Here is a 21,185-nt window from a genome sequence, read left to right on the forward strand (position 1 = left end):
GCCTACTGCATAATTCCTACAGTTCCTCTGTTTAGTTAAGTCTTTAGTATTCAGTATTTTGGTCAATGACCTTGCAAAACCACATAAATTAACCTGAATGGCTTGCTTTATATAAACAGCTGTTCTTATGAGTGACCTTGGTACTTGAGGTAACAGTGTATGGGCCCTGTAGAATAAGGGAGATGGAAGAGGGCTAGGTGGGGAAAGGGAAGAGTAGAAATTCTGAGAGAAGGGAGGTTACATGTCTTTAGGAAAAAAACTGAGTTAGAGTTATGTGGTAACCCATAGTATACTGCTCAGGCATGTCTAACCAAGATGAAATTAGGAAGACACAATGTTAAGTGCCATCCAGCTTTTTTCCAGAAGCTCAGATAGACTTCCTGGACCTGAGCAGGCTACTTACAGCATCTGTGTTCTTTGCATTATCCTGTTCCAAGGCACATGACAACCCAAGATCTATGAATGTCTGGGAGTAGATTAGCCAGCACTAAACTGACCTTAAAAATAACCCTTTTGGAGGCTGGTGCTTAATCTGGCCGAACAATGGCCCTGGCAGTCAGCATGGTGATGCCAATAAGGTTTATTAGCTCTGTTGCTGTTTCAGAGAGAGGGTAGCTCATGGCCACTTGGGTAGATATAACTATTTCTGTTTCTAAACTAGAAAGCTGACTATAATCAAGTAGCCTTGACTGAGCTAGATGAAAGCATTCCTGAAACTACCTCGGGTGGTTGCTGTTGTTATTCTAGTTCCCTTTATTTAGGGAGAACATTGGAAAAATCTGTAAGGCACTTTAATACTGACTGGAAACTTGCAATAAGAAATTTACTAAAATACATGTTTCAGTTGATTAAAGTTAAGAAACATCCTGAATGCTAAAAAATGTGTTAATTTTCTTCTGAAAGAAATGTCTCTCCAGCCTTTGAACTTGGAAATACTTACTTAAGCAAGTAGCCAGATGTTGTAGGTCTAAAAATTTATTTAGGTGGACCTTGACTTGCAGGAGAAATGGTCTGACAGAAACCTCATAAAGGTCAACAAAAGCAAATGCAGCATCCTGCTTCTGGGATGGAATAACCCTGTGTAAGAGCATGGATAGGGACAGAGTGGTTTCTTTCTAAGCAGCTTTGCAGAGAAGGACCTGTGTAGGGCAGATGGTTCTTGCAGACAACGAGCTGAACCCAGTTCAGCGGTGTGCCCTTGTGATAAGGAACACTGACAGCACTCTGGGCTGTTTCAGCAAGTGTGTAGCCAGCAGCTTGAGGGAGGTGGTGGTTATCCCCTGTTCAGCACTTGAGAGCCTGCCTTGGGAGTGCTGTGTCTGGCTTTGGGCTCCGTGGTGCAAGGTGGGCGTGGACATACTGGAGTGATCCAGGGGAGGGTCACCAAGATGGCCGGGGGCTGGAGCCCACCATGTAGGAGAGGAGGCAGATCGAGCTGGGCTTGTTCAGCCTGAGGAAGAGACGGACAAAGGGGGTTCATACTGCAGTCTGCAACTACCAAATGGGACAGGATGGGGAAGGCAGGGCCAGGCTCTGCTTGGAGGCACACAGCGAGAGGAAGGGAGTGACAGACACAAGCTGTCACCAGGGAAATGCATTACATGTTAGGGGAAGAAAGGTTCACCGTGAGAGTGGTCTCACAGAAAGGGAGCCTGGAGCAGTTGTGGAATCCCCATTGCTGGAGATGTTCAGAGCTCAACCTGGCAGGTCCCTGAGCCACCAGCTCCACATTGGCCCTGTTCTGAGTAGTGGCTTAAACCAGGTATCTCCAGAGGTCCTGAGGATAATAGGATGGCAGTATTATGTAACTTGCCATGCCTTTTAACCTAAACTTGTTCACTGGCCTCCACTATGTTGTGGACTTGCTACTTCACTTTTATTTCTGATCTAAGTTTTAGACAGCTGGACTAAAAGGAAAAAAACAATTACCTCACACCAACTATTATCTTGAAGGACTGTCATTCTTTGGGCAAGTGTGATGAAATTTACCAATGTACTTTAAAATGGAAACAAAATAATATTGCTGTGTTTAAAATATTGTTATTCTTTGGAGAAGTTAACATTTTAAAAGACCAGTGTCAGGTGTAATGAAAATAATTTTCTGCAGGGAGTTGGCATTAGAACAAAGCATGTTCTTGGGATACAGGCATGGACATAGTGCAGCAAGTGCAGAAGAGGGCCACAAGGATGATCAGGGGCTTGGAGCCCCTCCCTTATGAGGACAGGTTGAGAGAGTTGGGGTGTTCAGCCTGGAGAAGAGAGGGCTCCATGGAGACCTTATAGCAGCCTTCCAGTACTTAAAAGGGGGCAACAGGAGAGATGGAGATGGACTTTATCAGGCAGTGTAGGGACAGGATCAGGGGAAATGGTTTTAAACTGAAAGAGGGTAGATTTAGATTAGATATAAGGAAGAAATTCTTCACTGTGAGGGTGGTGAGACAGTGGAAGAGGTTGCCTGGACAGGCTGTGGCTGCCCCCTCCCTGGCAGTGTTCAGGGCCAGGTTGGACGGGGCTTTGAGCAACCTGGTCTAGTGGAAGGTGTCCCTGCCCATGGCAGGGGGGTTGGAACTAGGTGATCTGTAAGGTCCCTTCCAACCCAAACCATGCTATGGTTCTGTCTTACAACTATTGAACTACTAATCAAGTATGATGGGGTTAAGGGAAAGCAGTGAGTCTTCCACACAGTAATTCCACACTGATTCAAACCTACATGTGTTATTGGTTGAAATAAATTTTCAAAGGGAGCAGGAATATGTTTTCTAAGTAAATTCAAGAGAAACAATGTAGATAAGTGTTATCAGAATCAGTTTGTATTTTTAAGTGTTTTGGGAATGTAGTCAGGCTTGCAGGTGCTTAAAGTGCTAGTAGGAACCTTTCAGAACCATGATCCTATGATGTATTCATACTTAAATTATTCAGCATAAAGTGGTCCTCTGGTGATTTTTACAGCTATTTTAAATTTATGGGCAGTGCTTCTAAACAATTATCATTTTAGCTTAAACTTCCTCTAGCTAAGGAAAATAATGATACACACTTATGAATTGCTTTGTAAACCTTTAAGGTGAAAGACACTAACTATTGCAGTATTGTGCAAATAACAACAAAGTTAGTACTTAATGCTCAGAGAAGGCTGTAGAGCAGCACTTTTGAGGAATTGTGTAGCTGTAGGAATATACTAAAATCTGAAATCAATATTAGATGGAACAAAGTAGGCCTAGCCGCTACTTAAAGAAAAAAAACAAAACAAAACACCAACCAATGAGCATCCTGTGGCTACTTTCCAGTTTTATTCTGCTGCCATAACAGTCACACAGAAGAGTTGAAGTGTAACAGATCATGCTCTGCATTCAAATATTTTTGATAACATTTAAACAAATCTACTCAAAGAAAATATTTCCCAGTTCTTTATTTGCAGGGAATAAATTAAACACAAAAGAAAAAACACACATACATGCTTGAAATAAAATTTAACATAGTATTAAAAAAAGTTTTGGGGAACATTAAAGAATGAAGTCTCAGAACCAGCCTGATGTTCTTATACATTTAAAATGAATGTAAATTAAAATGGATCTTACTTACTTTACTCCTCAAACTTAAGTGCAGCACAACACAGTTTAAGTGCTCAGCACAAAAATAAAATACAAATAATTAATAGACTAGGCCATTGGTAAATTTATCATTTGTTACCCTTTTTTTAATGCTGTAAGTGTGCAGCACATAAAGCCAAATGCGACTGTTTATTCACATCCATCTCTATTCTCAAGAATACAGCATTTATCTACCTGCAAAGATAGATTTAAAACCTGAAGTAAAATTAGCAAGATGAAAGTGTATGCCTCAAAATCAAGCATGTTCACACGAACTTTGGACTTCTGAAATGGATGCTGAGCTCAACTTTCCAGACAGTTCCTGCCTAAAAATGTAATGTAATGTGTTTATATGTTGTTATTAAGCTGACTGAAATTTTGACCAAGCTGATGCAGCTGTTGATTATAAGTTTTGGGCTTGTCGTAATAAGCTCTGTTCCCACCTTCAGAAGCTCTTCTCTGAATAATTTTCTCCTATATGATAAACTGGGAAAGAAACAATGCACACATATGCAGCTCTCAATCTTTCCTAGTTATGCTATAAAATGGCCTGAAATAAATGAAATGAACAAAGTGCAAATGATTACCAAAAGCAAAATCTGATGTCTGATTATCTTTTATCATCAGAGGATTTTATCTTGCTTCTTACGGTCTTTAAATTACAGTTTAATACTTGGAAATACTTTAAAACTGTACATACTAGCATTTATGTAGAGGAAAATTATGAACAGTTACACTTTTCATATTAATCCATATAATTCAGCTTTAAGAAGCAGAAGAGAATATATATCTGAAAAACATCTAGTTATATAAACATCTTCACCTTGTAAATTAGAGATTAAATAAAGATATTTAACAATACTAAAAAACCCTCTAAAAACAAAATATTAGGGATTTAAAAAGAAGAATTGCTTTTATTCAGTAGGATTTTAAGGTTGCTTGTTTTTTTCCCAAGGATACAGCTTTATGGAAATAACTCAAAAAAAGTTTGCTGTGTCATTTTAAATAAAAGAGATGGGAAAAAAAAAAAAAAAGTCTATGCATGAGAATGAGGGTGGGAAAGAATAAGTGCTTACTTTCCTTCCAGAAATCATGAGGTCTGTAAAGTTATATAGAAGGTGTGGGGGAACAGATCTAAAAGTTGGTTTTAATCTCTTTTCATTAATACCATTTTAGTGGAGTGGTATTATGATGAGATACCCTGGTTGTGTCTGTCTTATTTCTACTGAAGAATATTTTGTTTTCTTCCCTGTCCCATGGAAAAAGCTATTAGATAGATGCTTAGCCCTTACTGAATTACTCCCTCAAGTTGTTTTTAATAATACTTTAATAACAAAAGAAAAATAAAACTTCAAGTCAAAGTGCAAGCCACCTTGTTTCAGCCCTTCATAAAAGTGTTAATATTTTTTCTCATTCATCTCCACTTATTTTTTTAAATACAAAAGCTGAATGAGCCATTAGGAACTTACAGTCCTTCAACCCACACTGTGCACTCATATCAGGAGATAGTTTCTTTTTACTGAGCCCAAATGAATTTGGAAGTTTGTTTTCAAAATAATAATAGAAATATAGTATTTTTAAGCTGTCTTGTTCCTACATGATCAGAAGCACTAAGCAAATCTAAATTTAGCCTATTATTGTAACAAGGATTTCTCTGGATAAGTAGCAGAGATTTTAAAAGTTATTTTTTCAAGTTTCTATTAGATACAATAACCCTTCTATGATTGCACTGTAAACTGTTCCAGCCATCTCATTTAAAGGAACAAACTTGATATTCCAAAGCCCACTTAGTGGAAGCTAAGAATATGAAAAATATTATAGAAAAGGTTATTGATTGCAAGCGGAAAGAATGTTGAGTTCCTTCCTACAATAATTCTAGAATTTGTCTAGACTATTCAGGCTTTTGGGAGCAAGTTTGAACTCCTATGAGCATTATCAACCCAAGAAGCACAGTTAGTGGAAAATTCCCATTGTCATTACTAACTGCCAGCATTTTTAATGCTGTATGTTAAATTAAGTCTTGTTTTAATTAGACCTTCTGAAATGAAGGTTTACGATAGTATGACTTGAGCCATACAGAAGAGGACTCCCAACAAAACTTCCCATCAGTTAAGCTGTGGCCAGGACTCCAATGTCACTCTTGCTAGTAATACCTTAGCTGGAAAAAAACCCCAAACAATATGTATCATCAGGGTTTAAAAGGGAGGTGGGGGAGAAAGAGGAAAATGAAGATGAAGATTTTATCTTCAGGTACCATATACTATATTTAAGTACCACTTAGGAAAAAGGCAGCAATAGGAAACTTGAAGATAGTTTTACCCACAGAAAACAATTAAAAATATATCTATAAACACAAAATTATAGTACTTAAAATGCTGCTATTTTGCTTGCTTCTCGAACCCCACTCAAGTAAGCTCCTGTAACGGTCTGAGGAAAGTGCCTGTTTGTGGCCTGTATTTAAAAAAAAACCAAAAAGTGAATTGTTTCCAAAACTATGAGAACAGATAGAATTTTGATTTATAAGATCAGTTGTTTTTCTTAAGAATATACCAACATTTTTAAAAGCCATGGAAAACTTCTGAGAAATAATTTAGGAGGAAATATTTAAGATTTTTTAGCAACTTCAAAATTTGCAAGCAAGTCAACTAGCAAAACTAGTCGTCTGTTTTTCCATCTGCACTTTAGTGGGGCAGGTAAGTTCTCTGCCAGTATAGAATGCACCTATACCATCAGCAGCATGCATTTGTTTTGTTACCCACAAATGGAGTAACAGAAAGACAGTTTGACTAAAAAGTAAGCGGATTGCGTAGTCTTGTCATGTTCTGCAGTTCACTCCTGACTTGAAATGTGGCAGACTTTCTATGCCCAATAGTATTATGAATAAAGAGGGTTCTGTGTCAAAATGGAGTAACGTTAGCATATTTGTGTAGCAGAATATATGCTACCTCTAGATTAATGGTGTTGGTTAGCAAAAGGTGATCTTTTATAAGAAATAGTTCTCCAATAACCTTAATCAACAGTAACAAAGATACTTACCTCACCAGCAAAAAAAATTTTTCCTTGTATATCTTCAGCTATAATGTCGTAAGCTTCACCACTGCCCCCTGTTTTCACAAAACTATATGCCATCTGGAGCCAAGGGTCTTTGCTCCATCGAGTAACAAAAAACTTCACTGGGTCAGGAACCTCCTGCATAATCGAAATAAGTTATGCACTGCAAAGAAAAACTCATAATTGCATAGCTTTTTCTCATGAAGAGTGTCTTGTAATCTTTAGAGTATGTAATATTATTACAACACAGATTAGATAACTTTCCAGAATCAAATTCCAATTTTCTGTATTATATTACTAACTACAAAGATAATTTTGTTTGCTAGACTTGCCTGATGCCTGAATCATCACAACTGCACTGTTTTGAATGCAACAAATTTGAATATTGTAATATACCTAGAACTACACATGAAAAAAAAAAAAATCTCTTCCGGATACATAGATACTCTTGCAAACAGATAAAATACCAGTATCAACATAATTCAGCACGTTTGTATGTATAACGTAAGCACTGTTTATCCTGGTAAGGCATGATGCTTTGCTACTTCTAGCTTGTTAAATCTCAACATGTAATCTTCCATTTTGCTGATAATTTTATTCCAAATGGAGAAATATCGTTACTTATCTAAGATCAGAAAATGAGCTGGCTTGAAAATTAGGTTCAGGGAGAAAAACAAAGTCAAAATGTCTGTAACTAAGCCATGACAGTAATACTGTGTATTCTTTGTCACATAGCAGCATGCAAATTCCACACAGTTCTACCAAAAAGAGCCTGTTTGAAGGTTTAGTCAGCTACAGCTGTGTCTTACTCTTGATCTTGTGACAAGTAAACAGAAGCATCCCTGGTTGCCTCTTACACAATATCTGGTATCAACAGAGAGACTATTCTGCTCTGGTAGAACATGAGAGACTAAAGCTCAAACAATCAAGACAATGGCTAGCCAAGTATGGCAGGTTTCATGGACATCCCAGAAGTTTGGGTACACCCCTGCAAGCTACCTTGTGTTTGAAAATCCTGCTGCACTGTGGACTGAAATTCTTAACTGCTATAAACCACAGAGACAGACATGAAAAATCACTCTTCTAGACAAGAGTGGCAACCAAAACCAAAGACCCATTTGCTACCTCTGCTACATTCTCATGAGGTCAAAATAGCAGGTATGTGGTCTTACATTGCACACAATTCCGGTAACTGTAAAGCCATTACCAAAAGTATGTTTTCCAGAAAAAGTCAAGTTTTCAGATGCCAAAGCTTTTCCAAGATCATTAATCCTAGCATCTGAACTACCAGTGAAACCTGAGAGATCACCCACAAACATTAACACAAACATTTCTTGGGATCTAACTGCTCTTAAGTAATTTAACTAACACATTACTATCTATAGAGTGTAATGTAAATAACATTGCTAAGTGACATCCTCTGCTCGCACCAAGTATCTCTGATTTTCCTATTAGTTTTTATCATAATGATGAGCTGGGGGAAGGAAAAAAGGTATAAGTTTTTATCTAATGTTTGTTTACAGTCAGGATGTAGGGTCCTTTGGTAGATCATTTTGCCTGTACCTCCATCCTAAGAGAGCTCAGGTTGTTTCTTCTTAGAAGAGTGATGGATTCGTTTGGTTTGGGGGTGTGGTAATTTCAGTTGCTTTTACATGGTGAGGTGCAGGAATCATAATCAAATTTATCTAGCTTAAAGCTGTTATCATATATTGAAAGCAGTGATGACCAAAAAAGAAAGTGTGGAAAAAGTGGCAGCTAAGAAGTGTATTTGTGTTACCTGCCTGAAGTACTAATTTTTATTTATTTCCCTTTCTAAAAGCACTTTAAAGGGTGATAATGAATTGAAAAACGGAAGTGAACTACCATTTTCTTTCACTAAAAACACAATGTTTGGTCTCTTGTCTGAAGAATGTGAATTGAAGTATATCTCAAAAGAAGCCTATTCCTTCAAACTAACAAGAAAAGAAAAATAGTTTAGAATGTCAAAGGTTTTCCTATACATCATGAAGTAATGCAAGTGGAAGCTTTATGTATGTTGGCAAGTTAATTCATCTCTTAATAAAAGAGGCTTCTCTTACCTGCTCCTTAAACAGCTCTCGAAGTACAGTCATACACTGTTGCAGTACTTGTTTATCATCTAAATTCTTAATGGTTGTCACAGCATCTCCAGTGACCACTGACATTAAAATGCTTTGTTTCCCCTAAAAACAAGACATTACCATATGATAAAATTTCAGAATTATTAGGTCATTTATTGGTAGTGACAAAGAGATTTTGAGCTGCAGTGAAACTTCTGTTCTAGAGGAAGGTGAGTTTGATTCCTTAGAATAAAGGCTGCACATTCTACAAGGGGCTGTCAGCTCCTTTTACAAGTTGATGAATTAAGTGAAAACTTCCTATCTACCTATTTAAAGGCTACACTAAAAGATTTTACATTTTGTATGTTACTTTTTGTGACAGACCTCTTAAGCTCCAGTTTCATGCCAAAATTTCACTCAGCTGTACTCCAAAAGGTTGTAACAAAGAGAATCTATTTAAATGCTGGTTAAATATGTTTGGATTAGGCCAATACTAAGTTCTTACCAGCAGATTTTGGCCAAATAAATTCAGTTCTACTGAAGTTTCCTTTCACTTCAAGAAACCTGCCATCATGCAGAATTTTTAAAGATGAAGCGGTGACTATAGAATAGCACACAAGTTCTCAGCTCCTTGAAAGAACTCTCCCTCTCTTGTTTATATAAGGTAATTCTTCCGTTACTAAACTTGGTAACTAGCAGAGAACAGCTATCAAGCAAATTAAGAATGTGTCTCTAGACAGCACCAGCACACTGAACCTCATGTAGAATGAGTTTAAAAGTACTGAAGAGCACTTGTTTAAGAAAGTCTTACACAAGGTACAGGTATTGTAGTAACAGAGCACAGTATTCACAGGATGGTTTCCTTTTGTAGTAAGCCATAAGGTTACATAATGGCCTTTTAATTGCTGCCAAGTAGAAAGCATCAGTTGTTGTAAAAACATGAAAACGTAAGATATAAGTGTGTAATGAGTCTGCTTGGAACTGGCAAGGAAGAAAAACATGATGTCAGTGCACTGGTTTGAATTTAGTTTGAAATTCGTGAGTTTGGGACTGACCTTACAGACCTCAGTTTCATACAAAACCTAGTGCTTATCTTTTCTTCTGCCATTCCACACAGTTAGTCAGGCTAGTGCAAGCCATTAAGTGTTAGTAAGTCAGCATGATCTTTTTAACAGCATTTTTAGCTGATTTAAAGAAGGGAACAGAAGTCCTAAACTGGAAGTGACTGGTAGATTTTCTCATATTAGTACATCTATAAGTCAGGTGTTACAGACTTAGTTTCAGGATAGTTTGAGAATAAAAGCATTGAATATTTTGTATCCAAATGTAGGAAGATATTCCCATTTATTGTAAGGAAGTATCAATCCACTATTTCTTGATAAATAACACCGCTTCCACTTCTTTTAACAGTTGTAAGGGTGAGGGGAAGATAAATACTTTCACCGTTCAGTAATTATTGCACCTAAATTCCAAATTGAATTTCTGAAGTACCAACGGAGAATACAGCTAACATATGATACCTCTGAATCCATGTCATAGAAAACACTAAAGAGCCCACGCTGGCTGGAGTTGGGTGGAACATGACCAAAAAAATCAGCTCCTTGAATTTTACTGTCCCAAAATCTATAAGGAAATTGCAAGGCTACCTACAGAAAGAGAGAGAGAGAGATATGGAATTAAAACATGTCATACCACAGAACTCATAACTAGATAGGATATATGATGTTGTTCTAATTCTTGTTCCCTTTTCCACTCAATGAAAGATACTCAGTTCTATGAGAGGGTCTCAACAGAGAATATATGGGTCTGTTCTACAAGGGGGACAGGGAAGGAAAAAAAAAAATGATAGTTTCACAAACTGCAAATGCAAAGACTATCAAATTCACAATGGAATTCACTATGGAAAATGCTCAAGAAATTCAGTATAATTTTTACAAACATAACATAGAACTCTGTGATACCCATCTCATGTGGGGATTCTCAATTTTGCCTTTAAATTTCAACACTGTTACAATCCTGTTTCTGGCATTACTTCTGTTTTGTTCTACTCATGTGTCTTACTAGGGATCTCTTCAGGATAGGCTGGTCTTTTTGCACTGGGATAGGGTAGGAGATAATAAATTCTGAGAAATGCATAGCAAAAGCAACAGGGACAAAGACGACAATGTTTCTATGAAAAGATAATTGATCTGAAATTCCTTACCTTCTCAATGACTCCTGCTCCTAAACTATTAATGGCTTTAATTTTTTTTTCTGACAGTGGAGGATTAAACTGAATGGCGTTTTTCTGAAGAAGGGCCAGTGGTACAGTTGCTAATACCTGAAAGAAATAATTATAATCACAACAGTAGCAAATGCTGAATACTACACTTAAAGCCTCACTTAAAGCATCCTCTTAACTATCTTGAATTATTCTTGTAGGATGCAGCATAATACTCATCAGACATCTCTAAACTAGTGCCTGGTTTTACCCCCCATTAATGGGAAACACATGCCTTACATTCAGGCAAGAACAGATCCTGCAGTTGACTGGTTTTAAGTTACAGTGTGTTGAATTGCTTGTGTGAGAGTAGCTAACCATGCTAGTAATCTTAATACCTCCTGTAATTTATAATCAATGGCTCTCAGATTAACAAAGCTGTCTTTTTGAAAGCAGAGAAGACAGTCATTGTCTTGTTTCTTCTTCTTTCACAGATCCCTTTTCTTTAAAATATGCTCAGTAACATTTTTGATGTCAACCCAATTGTGGTCAAGTTTATGTATAATTTTGAAAATTACTAAAAGCTAAATTATGCAGCATGAAGCACGTGGTGATACAGGGAATAAGGGAGACAGAGAAATGAGTAGTCAAGTCCTGCATACTAAAGGGAAAAATTGTAACAGGGCAGATTCACATGCTAAATGGGGTAAAGCAGACCAGGGAATAGAACCAGAAAGCATAACTGTCACTTCAAAAACCAGATTAAAATCTATTTGCTTCACATTTTTATACTACCTGTATAGTGCTTAGTTCTTCAAATCAACTAGTACTCAAAACTCAAGCATGCTCCATAAAAAACAGGCTCTAGGACATTGAAATATGGGTCACTAGAATATATGAGTTTCATCTTTGAGTGGAGAGAAACTGGACTAAATAGTCTTTTGAGGGAAAAGACAAAAAGGACATGTCCTGTGGTTGTTGCGCTCCCTGAAATCCTTAATCTTGAAGCATACTAGGTACCTTCTGTGTTGTCCACACTGTTCCATCTGCAGTAGTGACCTGTACTTCTTCACCAGAATAGTCAATACTCTGTACCTATTGGAAGACAGATTAAAGATTATACTACAAAATCTACATATGCAATGCAGATTCAGACAATAATAGCTAATATAGCACCAGTCTGTAAACAAGAAATTGAAGAACAAAAGTTTCTAGAAAATATTAAAAGAAAAAAAAAAAAGCTTCCATGGAAGCTGGAAAAGAAAAATCATCATGATTCTAACACATAAGCTCATCATATGACAACATATGAGTACTGATAATCCTCAAAGAAGATTTCAAGAAATGCTGAAATTGTCCTCTCTTTTCTTAAAGACAAGTTGAAATAATCACAGGCACAGATTTGCCTGGTCTAAAAGAATAAGAAGATATGACTGAGTGCTTCAAAGCAATCCAGGGTAGGCACTGCATCGACATTTTACAGACTCACGGGGAAATTCAGCCGGATGTCCAGCCCTTCTGCCAGTTTATCAATCACAGTAGAATATCCCACAGTTAGAAGAGTGTGATCTCCAGCAAACTGGGCAAAAAATTCATTGTGGTCCCATGAGCGGGCAGATACCTGTGGACAGAACATAACTAGCTGTCTCTACTGCTGAGATGACATGGGTACTAGCAAAAGTCCCGCAGTTTAGAAGAAGCCACCCTACTCCCTTCACAGCTGGAAAGAAAAAGTGTATCACCAGAATATATGGCAAAACTGACAAAAGCAAAGGCCACTATACAACGTATGAATTGCTGGATTAAGAAATGTCATAATATGGGTTGGTCGCTAGCAGATAATTTCTGCTTGGTAGAGAAAACAAGGAAAGTACAAAAATTCAGGTGGATTGCAGTGTATTTATTTCAGTTTTCTGTCTCTGCAAAAAAACCCAGATCTTACAGACTTCAAATGAAAATGGAAATATTTTATTTCCCAACATGAAGGAGAATATAAAAAAAAAACCAAACTGAGTGGAATTTTTCTGTCATTTTGAAGGTTCTTCCATGATATCTTTCACTGACCCTTTTCACCCCTGCAAACTCACAGTTAGTACAAAGTGGTATTTTTACTAAGCAATTACCACTTAGCAGTCAAAAATCTGAAGTAGTTCTCAGACTGATATTCAGACACCTATTCCTATCACTGCAGTTGCATTTAGTTCATATTTTGATTTTAAAATTGAAGGCAAGATAGATTTTAACATCATTCTTATTTCCCCTGGGTGCTTGTGAAGTATAAAATCTTGACATACTGAAATCTTTTTCATTGACTGCCCTGGTATAGCACTGTCTTGTAGATTTCTGTTATGTTCTTATGTGCTTCTCAGTTCAGATCAGATTTGTGCATCTGCATCCATCAGCTGTCCCCTTACTGTAGTACAGTTGACCCTAAACATCTTTAACCCAAGGAACAGGGCTGAGTAAATTATGCACTGCAAACATCATCATACTTCAATATTTCCTGAACCTGCTTGGTTAAAACTGAAGTCATGAGGAAAGCCAAGTATCACATAGTCAACAGAATACCTAAGAGTGGTGAACTGGGGCCCACCGTCAGGGTCTTGCAACACTTCAGAAGTTAAATGCATTTATTCTCAAGATACCTAGCAAGGTAGAGAAATACCTCAGTTTTTAAACAAAGAACTGAGAAGCAGAAGTCAAACACAACATCTGAGGAAAGGTAACTCTCCTGTAAATTCTACTGTGCAGCATCTCAGCAAAATGCCCTACTCCACTCTACCATCTACTCTCAAATTCTACATTAAAGAGTATCTCACTGGAAGCATGTCCTGAACTCTCATCATATCACCTAAGGCAGTGCTGGAGTCTGTCTCAGTGCCTTAAGGAACAGGTTAGGGATGCAGGAACAGTTCAGGGATAGCCAATTCTTCGTTTGGGGCCATGGAATAGATCAGATTACCTCTCAATATTACTTCCAACCCTATTTTCTGTGAAGTTCAACTACTTCAGAACACAGCTGTCAAAACTCACCTGAGAGAGATTGCTGCCACAAGCATACTCCAAATTACTGAGATGGAACTGTAGTACTTTTTCTTCTAGCTCACTGAACTGGATACCAGATTCCTGAATAAAGGCTTTATAGATCTCTTGTATTTTTTCTGTGAAAGAACATGTTTAAAATATCATGATTTGTCAGAAGTCCTACTGCATTTTGATACGTTATTCTCTGGATCACAAGATTTTCAAGCTTATTGCTAATTTGCACTAAGATGTTTTTCTTCTCATAGAAAAAAACCACAAGATCTTCACAGTGATAAAATACAACTTTGTTGTTTAATCATAGGTTTCCCTAGTAACATCATCTTCTTCAAAAAGGAAAGATACATAGCTTCAGTAAAAAAAGAGAATTAAATTATTTCAAAGAAAAAGGAGAAAAAAAACCCCAAAACCACTGTGCAACAGCACAGCTGGGCTAGCCAGTTGAGATAGGAGAAAAATTAATTATTTAGCTGTCATCAATATACAGCTGAAGATATTTCAAGGAAAATACACTTTAAGATAATGAAGAATCTTTGTAAATAAATCCTGCTTAATTTTTACGAAACCAGAAGAGCTAAGAAATTTGATCCAGATTTCACTGAAGAACGCAAGAATTGCTAATTCTGTCTTACAGAACCCTCACTGAAAAGATCTGCGAGGCAGACATTTCTGAGCAAGTTTATTTTCTGTTGTTGAATGTGCTTGCATGCAGTAAGTGTGGTGGGAGGCGTTACCAATGGAGATGGGACTATTCTTGCCAGCAAAAGGCTTTGATGAGGCTCTTTTTAAGACAGATTAGTCAAGAAGTATGAGAGTTATGACTAGCTATGGTCTGCTTTAGCAAAAAGGAAGTCTTCTGAACTGCTAGTGCCACTAGTTATACTGAAAAGGCTACCTCATGAAAACAAGATACTACATCAGAAGTCATACAGTATTATAAAAGCCATCAAGTTAGGCTTCCTTAAAAGTTACAGGTGGTATTTTGGTCTGTGTGTATAGGACAGTCAATCTCTGTTTGTCCTCCACAGGGCCAGGTTATCACTGTTGGATTTAAGGTCAGATGTACAGCCATGCGCTTCTAAAAATGTCCAATGTAAAAGCCAATTTAATAAAAAAATTTATGAACACAGCCAACATCTTTACTTTGCAATACATCTCCCACTTACCACCAAGAGGAACATCTTGATGCTGTGTTTTATCTTTTCTCCACTCAGAGACGACATCTAGGATGGCATTGAAGTGAAAGTCCATACGTTTATCTAGAGTGGGATCCGTTATCCTTCCACCTTCCTGGATCAAGTCACATTTCTCCCCTAGTTTGTGCATTTTAATGCCAAGCTTAAGAAAAAGACATTTTATTGCTTTTTAAGTAGGGAAAAAACAGTGCCTAGCCTGCTGGAAGTTAAAGTGAATCCCTTAATCTCAGATTTAAATGATGTCACTTAAACATCCACAACTTCAAGTAATTCATCAGATTAACTCAAACTCTTATTCTTCTAAAACTGGAATACCAACAATCCTTCTATCTGTCAATTGTCCACAAACTGTTTTTTCCCCACTCTTCTATCTCTTTCTTTATGAGGGATTCCCAGAAACCTCATCTCCAACTTTCTTATCAGGCCAGAGGCTAGTACAAATATGTTGGGTCTGGTAATCAAACATGATGAACAAGTATCCTTCATTTCTACCTCCTCTTATTCTTAATCACCATTAAAATCAGTTCATTACTACAGCTTTCTGGTGCCTGATGTACAAAGTTCCCTGCGTTCAGGAATTGGCAGGATGTTGCTTGCCAGGTACCGCCAATTTTATTAACAAACAAGCAAAGAAAAAACTTATTTGGAATTAAACCTAGTATCTTGCTCTGCTTGTCTAACTTGAATAGAACACACAACAGAACTAAATCAGAATAAAGACGTTTTTAATGTTCTACAGAGTCAGTCTAGAGAAAATAGCACAAATATAGTGCTAACTTCTTCCTAGGGCCTTGTTACTTAAGGCACACTTCAGTGTTTTTCACATATCCTCACATCTCTCTAGGCTGTTGGTCACCACTGCAGATTCCTTTAGGATACAGTTGTACTTTGAATGAAAGGTGACAGGAAATGATCGCAAATGACTCCTCATCTCATAACTAAAACATGATAGAAAAAAACCCCAACTTCCTCAGGACACTGTAGAGCACTAAACAGTTAAAAGAGCATGGCCTGGATTTGTATGCCTCTCTGAACAAAATCCATACTCAGGTTCCATTTGGGAGAAATTCAGCTTCCTGCTCCAAAAAAACACCAAACCAAACCAACAGATTTTTTTAAAAAAAAAATAAAATCGAACTGCAGTGTGTTTGCATCAGTAGTTGTTAGACATATTCATCTTAACTTGTGTGGAATTGAATAGAAATATAGAGGCTGAGCAAAGGCAAGTCCATCATAGAAGTATGTATTACCACAACACAGCAATAGCCTCCCACAGTAAAGCCTTTCTCAGCTCTAAGGAAGTCTGCTGGGGACCTTTTACATTACTATCTTCAGAAAAGGGGAAAAAAAGTGGTTTCTTCTGGTACTGAAGCTGGAGCTGCCTTGCTTTTCTTTACAGAATGTGCCCCAAACAATTTTACAGCCCTTCTCTGTCCCCAGCTGTTACCAAATATATAATAGTAACACAGAGTTTACTTATAACACAGAACAGTATTTTAATCATGTCATGAAAAAGGACTCCCACCCTTACCCCACCACCCAAACCTAGCTTTAATGACAGTTTTTCACTAGTGATAATGCATGACCACTGCAGGGAACCCACTTGCTCACACATTAGTGCCACTGGGTTGTTGACACATCCATTGACGATTTGTGCACCTCTTCCAACAGTGACTCCTTTGAATGTCTTATCGTCCCACACTCGGCCACCAATTCTATCTTTAGCTTCTAAGACGATGACCTATGACACAACACAGCTTAGTAAATTGTAAGATTTGATTAAACACATCTATTCAACTCCAGAGCAGAGGAGAAAACAAAACACAGAAAAACCCCAAGCAATACAGCAATTTTAACAATCTTAATACTTCATTTTCATTTCTGAACACAGTTCATTTATGCATTCAAATTATCTTTTAAAGGTTACTCTTTGGGATATACATATAACTGTTACTTTAAGAAACAAACCTAACAAAAACAAGCATTCTTTTTAAAAAAGCTAAAGACCTATTCAGGAAACCTCAAAATGGGAGTTTAAGGCATGCTACAGGTTATTAAACACATCTGTTTCAGTGTCCATCTGAGGCAGTCCATACACATTCTGGAGAAATTTATTCCTGGGATATTCTAAGAAAACCACACTCTCGTGTATTTCCATGACTCATACATACCTACTTCAATATCCACTACTTGTCACAGACACAGGATACAAGACTAGATGGATGTCTGACTGAGTTTGTTTACCCTTACTTACAGTATCTTTCTATTTTTAAATTTTAGAGAAACTCCATCTCTCCAGAACAGTAGAAAGCAATGGTGTGTATGTATATACATATATTAAAAAATATTTTTTATATATATATATATATATATATATATATATCCTGCCAGTTTATATTTGTGTATTTTACTGCAGAACAGCTTTCCACAGGACTTGATGTACAGAAAAGCTGCACTGCAATTTGCTATTTAGCAACCAAAGAATGAGATAATGGGCCTACAGGATTCAGGGATTCATATAAATATATACATATATGAACATACAAATATATAAATCTGGAAAGTCAGATGCTCATTCATTTCCTTAAACTTCTGCCCTGCTAACACTTCATGTGTAAAGAGTCCCACAGATTTTCATAAGAATATTCTGATGTGTAGAATCATGTAAATATTGTGAGAACCCACTCTCAACGATAAATACAAGCAAAAAGGGAAACACATGTGATTTGCTTGTTTTTCATAAGAAACAAGTACAGTAAAGTGGATAAACGAAAAGAAAATTTCACCTCATTTAAACAGCCATCATCATCTACAGTCCCATTATTTGGACACAAGTATCTATGTCTCCCCCATCCTCCCAACCCAACTCTATGTAAAATAATCACTGCATGCTTTGTTGAATTTTAGAAACAAATAAATGCTGTTTTCAAACATCAGATTTACTCAGTAGAACCCCAGATTTTACAAAGTAATTAGGATGCCCTATACATAAATGTTTGTGAAAAGAATGTAATTTTTTTCATTTTGATGAAAAACACTTTCAAAACAGAGGAAGTCTGATTTTTTTAAGTAATGTACTCTAAAGTTTCTTACCTTAATTCCAAAGTTGTGCAGTTGTCGGGCTGCTGCTAATCCTGCTGCACCAGCCCCAACAACAATAACAGATTTCTAAAAAATAATAAAATATTTAAATAAACAAAAATAGTTGGAACTAAAATAGACGTTATCATGGCACACTTATTTTTCTTCTTGCTAAAGTTAAAAATACCTGTAGGTTTCAGAAGTCTAGCCTCTCACCCCCTAAAGTAATCAGTGGTAACTTCTACAGATGATAGTGTATTTAATACAGAGAAAAGATCAATTGTAGCTTTGCAAACAGTTACAATTTTCAAGGACTTTAAAATAAATTGAAACATCTGCTTTTAATGTAAACAGCTGAAGTGATCAGTCAAGTAAAAAAATCTAACTGAAGTTATCAGACAAGAAACACACTTACTTTGTAATAATTTCAATCACAGATTGGGTTGACCACTAAAAACTAGTTTATAAATTAAAAACATACACAAATAACCTTTCCAAACATAAATCAACTTACAATAGCTAGGAAATATTCTACTACAGAATACATTAATTTGGTAAGTTTCTGTGTGCTGTCAAGCAAATTGCTAGTCATAAATATGTACCCTTTAATCTTGCAAACCAATACAGAATAGGAGTTTCCTCACCTATGGAGGCAAAGATCTATTACAAGGTTAAGCTATGAAAAGAACCTAAGTGTACGGTATATTTTTCATACAATTCCCATCCATCTGAAAAGCTCAAAGGAAGCACAAATCCATAGGACTGAATTCCATAGATTTTAGTGGGAACAAAAACCTTGCTGGGAAGAGTCCTGTGTCTGTAGTTTCCATAACCATTAAAGGCAGATAAGAACTGTCCTGGTTTCAGCTGGGATAGAGCGAATTTTTTTTTCCTCTCTTAGTAGCTAGAATAGTGCTGTGTTTTGGATTCACTATGGGATTTGGTACAAGAAGAATACAGAATGAACGGATTGTTTTAGTTGCTGCTAAGAAGCTGAGGACTTGTAAACTTCCCGTCTCCTGCTAGTGCACAGGGACACAGGAAGCTGGAAGGGAGCACAGCCAGAGCAACAGACCGAAATTGGCCAACAGAATATTCCATATCATGCAACACTGTGCTCAGTGCAGAGATGAGGGCTGACTGGGAAGCTGGCTCTCTCTTCCGGAATTGTGATTTGGTGATTCTCTCTTCCCTGGGATCACTAGCTGGGAATAGGCTGGGCATTGTTTGGCAGGTGGTGAGCATTCTCATTGTGCATTATTAGTTTGTATTTTCTATTACTACTATTATGATTATTCTTTTATTTTAGTTCAATTATTGTTAAATTATGAAATTAAATCTCAGTCTGTGAGTCTCCTTAACTCCCATTCTCTCCCCCATTTCCCAGGGTGGGGGAGGGTGAGCAAGCAGCTGCATGGTGTTTGGCTGCCAGCTGGGTTTAAACCATGACAGAACCATATGAAAATATACTATGTGTTTTAGATGTAATTTTTACATAAATGGTTGGAATGATAGGTAATGAGCAAAAAATCCAGAACCAAAAAACTATGTAGTTTTATAGCACTAACAACACAGGGATTATTACAGCAACTTACATTGTGGTATTCTTTAGGAAGAAGATACTGGTCAGGGCTGACTGATAAAATCCCTGTATTAATTAGCCCTTTCCTTGTCATAAAATAAAGTATCCTCTCCATTTCCTGTACACAGCGAATACGCACAAGCCCCCGAACAATGATGTGATGGATACATTTTTGAGGGGTAAGAGCCTCCTGCAAAGGAGAAACAAAGAATAGAGAGTATTGATTTTCTAGTATTCAGTTTTCTCATGTGTTTACATCGTATTTAAACTGTAAACCAGGTGGCAAAAATTAATCATGAATCAGGCTTCCGACAACGTTTCAAAAGCAAGTTTTGTGGAAGTTTCTTCATAGCCAGCTTTACACAGTAAGGTAACAATTTATTTAGGTAGATTAACATGGAATAAAAGCAAATGAGTCTACCAGATACTCTCACAAACTCCATGGTATGCTTCGTTAGTACAGGAATGATATTGAAATGCATCCTTGATTGTGAATGAATCTAAATGGTGGCAATGCTCACAATGACGTTCCAGCAAAATCCATTCCAAAATGGTATTCCAAATAAAAAACAGATTAATATCCAAAACTTTCATATAAATACAGACATCAGTATCTGAAAGCTTCAGCATGTGAAATTCCAGCAATTCCACTGAAGACAGCGTCACAGAGCTAGTGTAAGTAAAAAGACAATCTACTTCTCTGTCCAAGTCATATCATAAAGCACCCGCAAACACTGTTTAGAAATGTTCAAGCATTCCCTTTAAAAGTTAATAGCTGACTCAGTTGACTGTTATTGCTTTCAAAACTTTTGTATTTTACTGCAAAAGAAGCTCCTAGGCATTAAAATTCAAAAAAATCCCAAACCAAACAACCAAAGAAAAATTTTTTTCTGGTGCATAAGGAGATGTTTTAAGAAGAGAGTCGACATCCCCAAAAAGTAGCTATTTTTGTAAACAAATTAATTTTTAGCATCTCTTACCTTGCAGTTTGTGTACCACAGAGCCAAAATCAGGTTTCTCAAAGCCAAGTACATGGTAGGGTCTCGTGAATATTCTGGGAACTCATAGAGCTCATCCAGTTCCATGACATCTGGCCTCACGCAAAGTGCTTTCCCACATTCATTGGGCTGGTAAAAAGGCTGGAAATACTTGTTCATGCCTGCAACTGAATAAAGAAACACCACAGACTAGTCATATTCCATTGTATCTTCATCACATCCTTTTCCCTCTAAGACGATCCATTGACCTCACACAGATAAACAAGTACCAAGGCTTTCCAGCCTCTAGCCACCTTCAGAATTACTTCCTTTATATTGCTCTCCCATCTCCTACCCTCTAGGCTGTACAGTATTAATTATTGTCCTGCCA

General features: G+C 37.1%; 1 protein-coding gene across 1 annotated transcript in view; it reads right to left on the reverse strand.

Annotated features, from left to right (window-relative positions):
* Positions 1-3,265: 3,265 nt before the first annotated feature.
* The window catches only part of KDM1B (lysine demethylase 1B), a 28,871-nt gene continuing 10,951 nt past the window's right edge, over positions 3,266-21,185 (reverse strand). The window contains exons 9-21 of the mRNA XM_026843782.1: positions 20,798-20,982; positions 19,831-20,007; positions 18,248-18,322; positions 16,758-16,895; positions 15,125-15,296; positions 13,950-14,077; positions 12,406-12,537; positions 11,937-12,011; positions 10,920-11,036; positions 10,237-10,362; positions 8,717-8,839; positions 6,624-6,776; positions 3,266-6,038 (exon numbers count right to left, since the gene is read on the reverse strand). Of these exons, the coding sequence (XP_026699583.1) occupies positions 5,955-6,038; positions 6,624-6,776; positions 8,717-8,839; positions 10,237-10,362; positions 10,920-11,036; positions 11,937-12,011; positions 12,406-12,537; positions 13,950-14,077; positions 15,125-15,296; positions 16,758-16,895; positions 18,248-18,322; positions 19,831-20,007; positions 20,798-20,982 (1,685 nt within the window). The 3' untranslated portion in view covers positions 3,266-5,954. The remainder of the gene's footprint in view (positions 6,039-6,623; positions 6,777-8,716; positions 8,840-10,236; positions 10,363-10,919; positions 11,037-11,936; positions 12,012-12,405; positions 12,538-13,949; positions 14,078-15,124; positions 15,297-16,757; positions 16,896-18,247; positions 18,323-19,830; positions 20,008-20,797; positions 20,983-21,185) is intronic.

The sequence above is a fragment of the Athene cunicularia genome (assembly GCF_003259725.1).
Source record: "Athene cunicularia isolate RWA chromosome 2 unlocalized genomic scaffold, athCun1 chr2_part1, whole genome shotgun sequence".
NCBI lineage: Eukaryota > Metazoa > Chordata > Aves > Strigiformes > Strigidae > Athene > Athene cunicularia.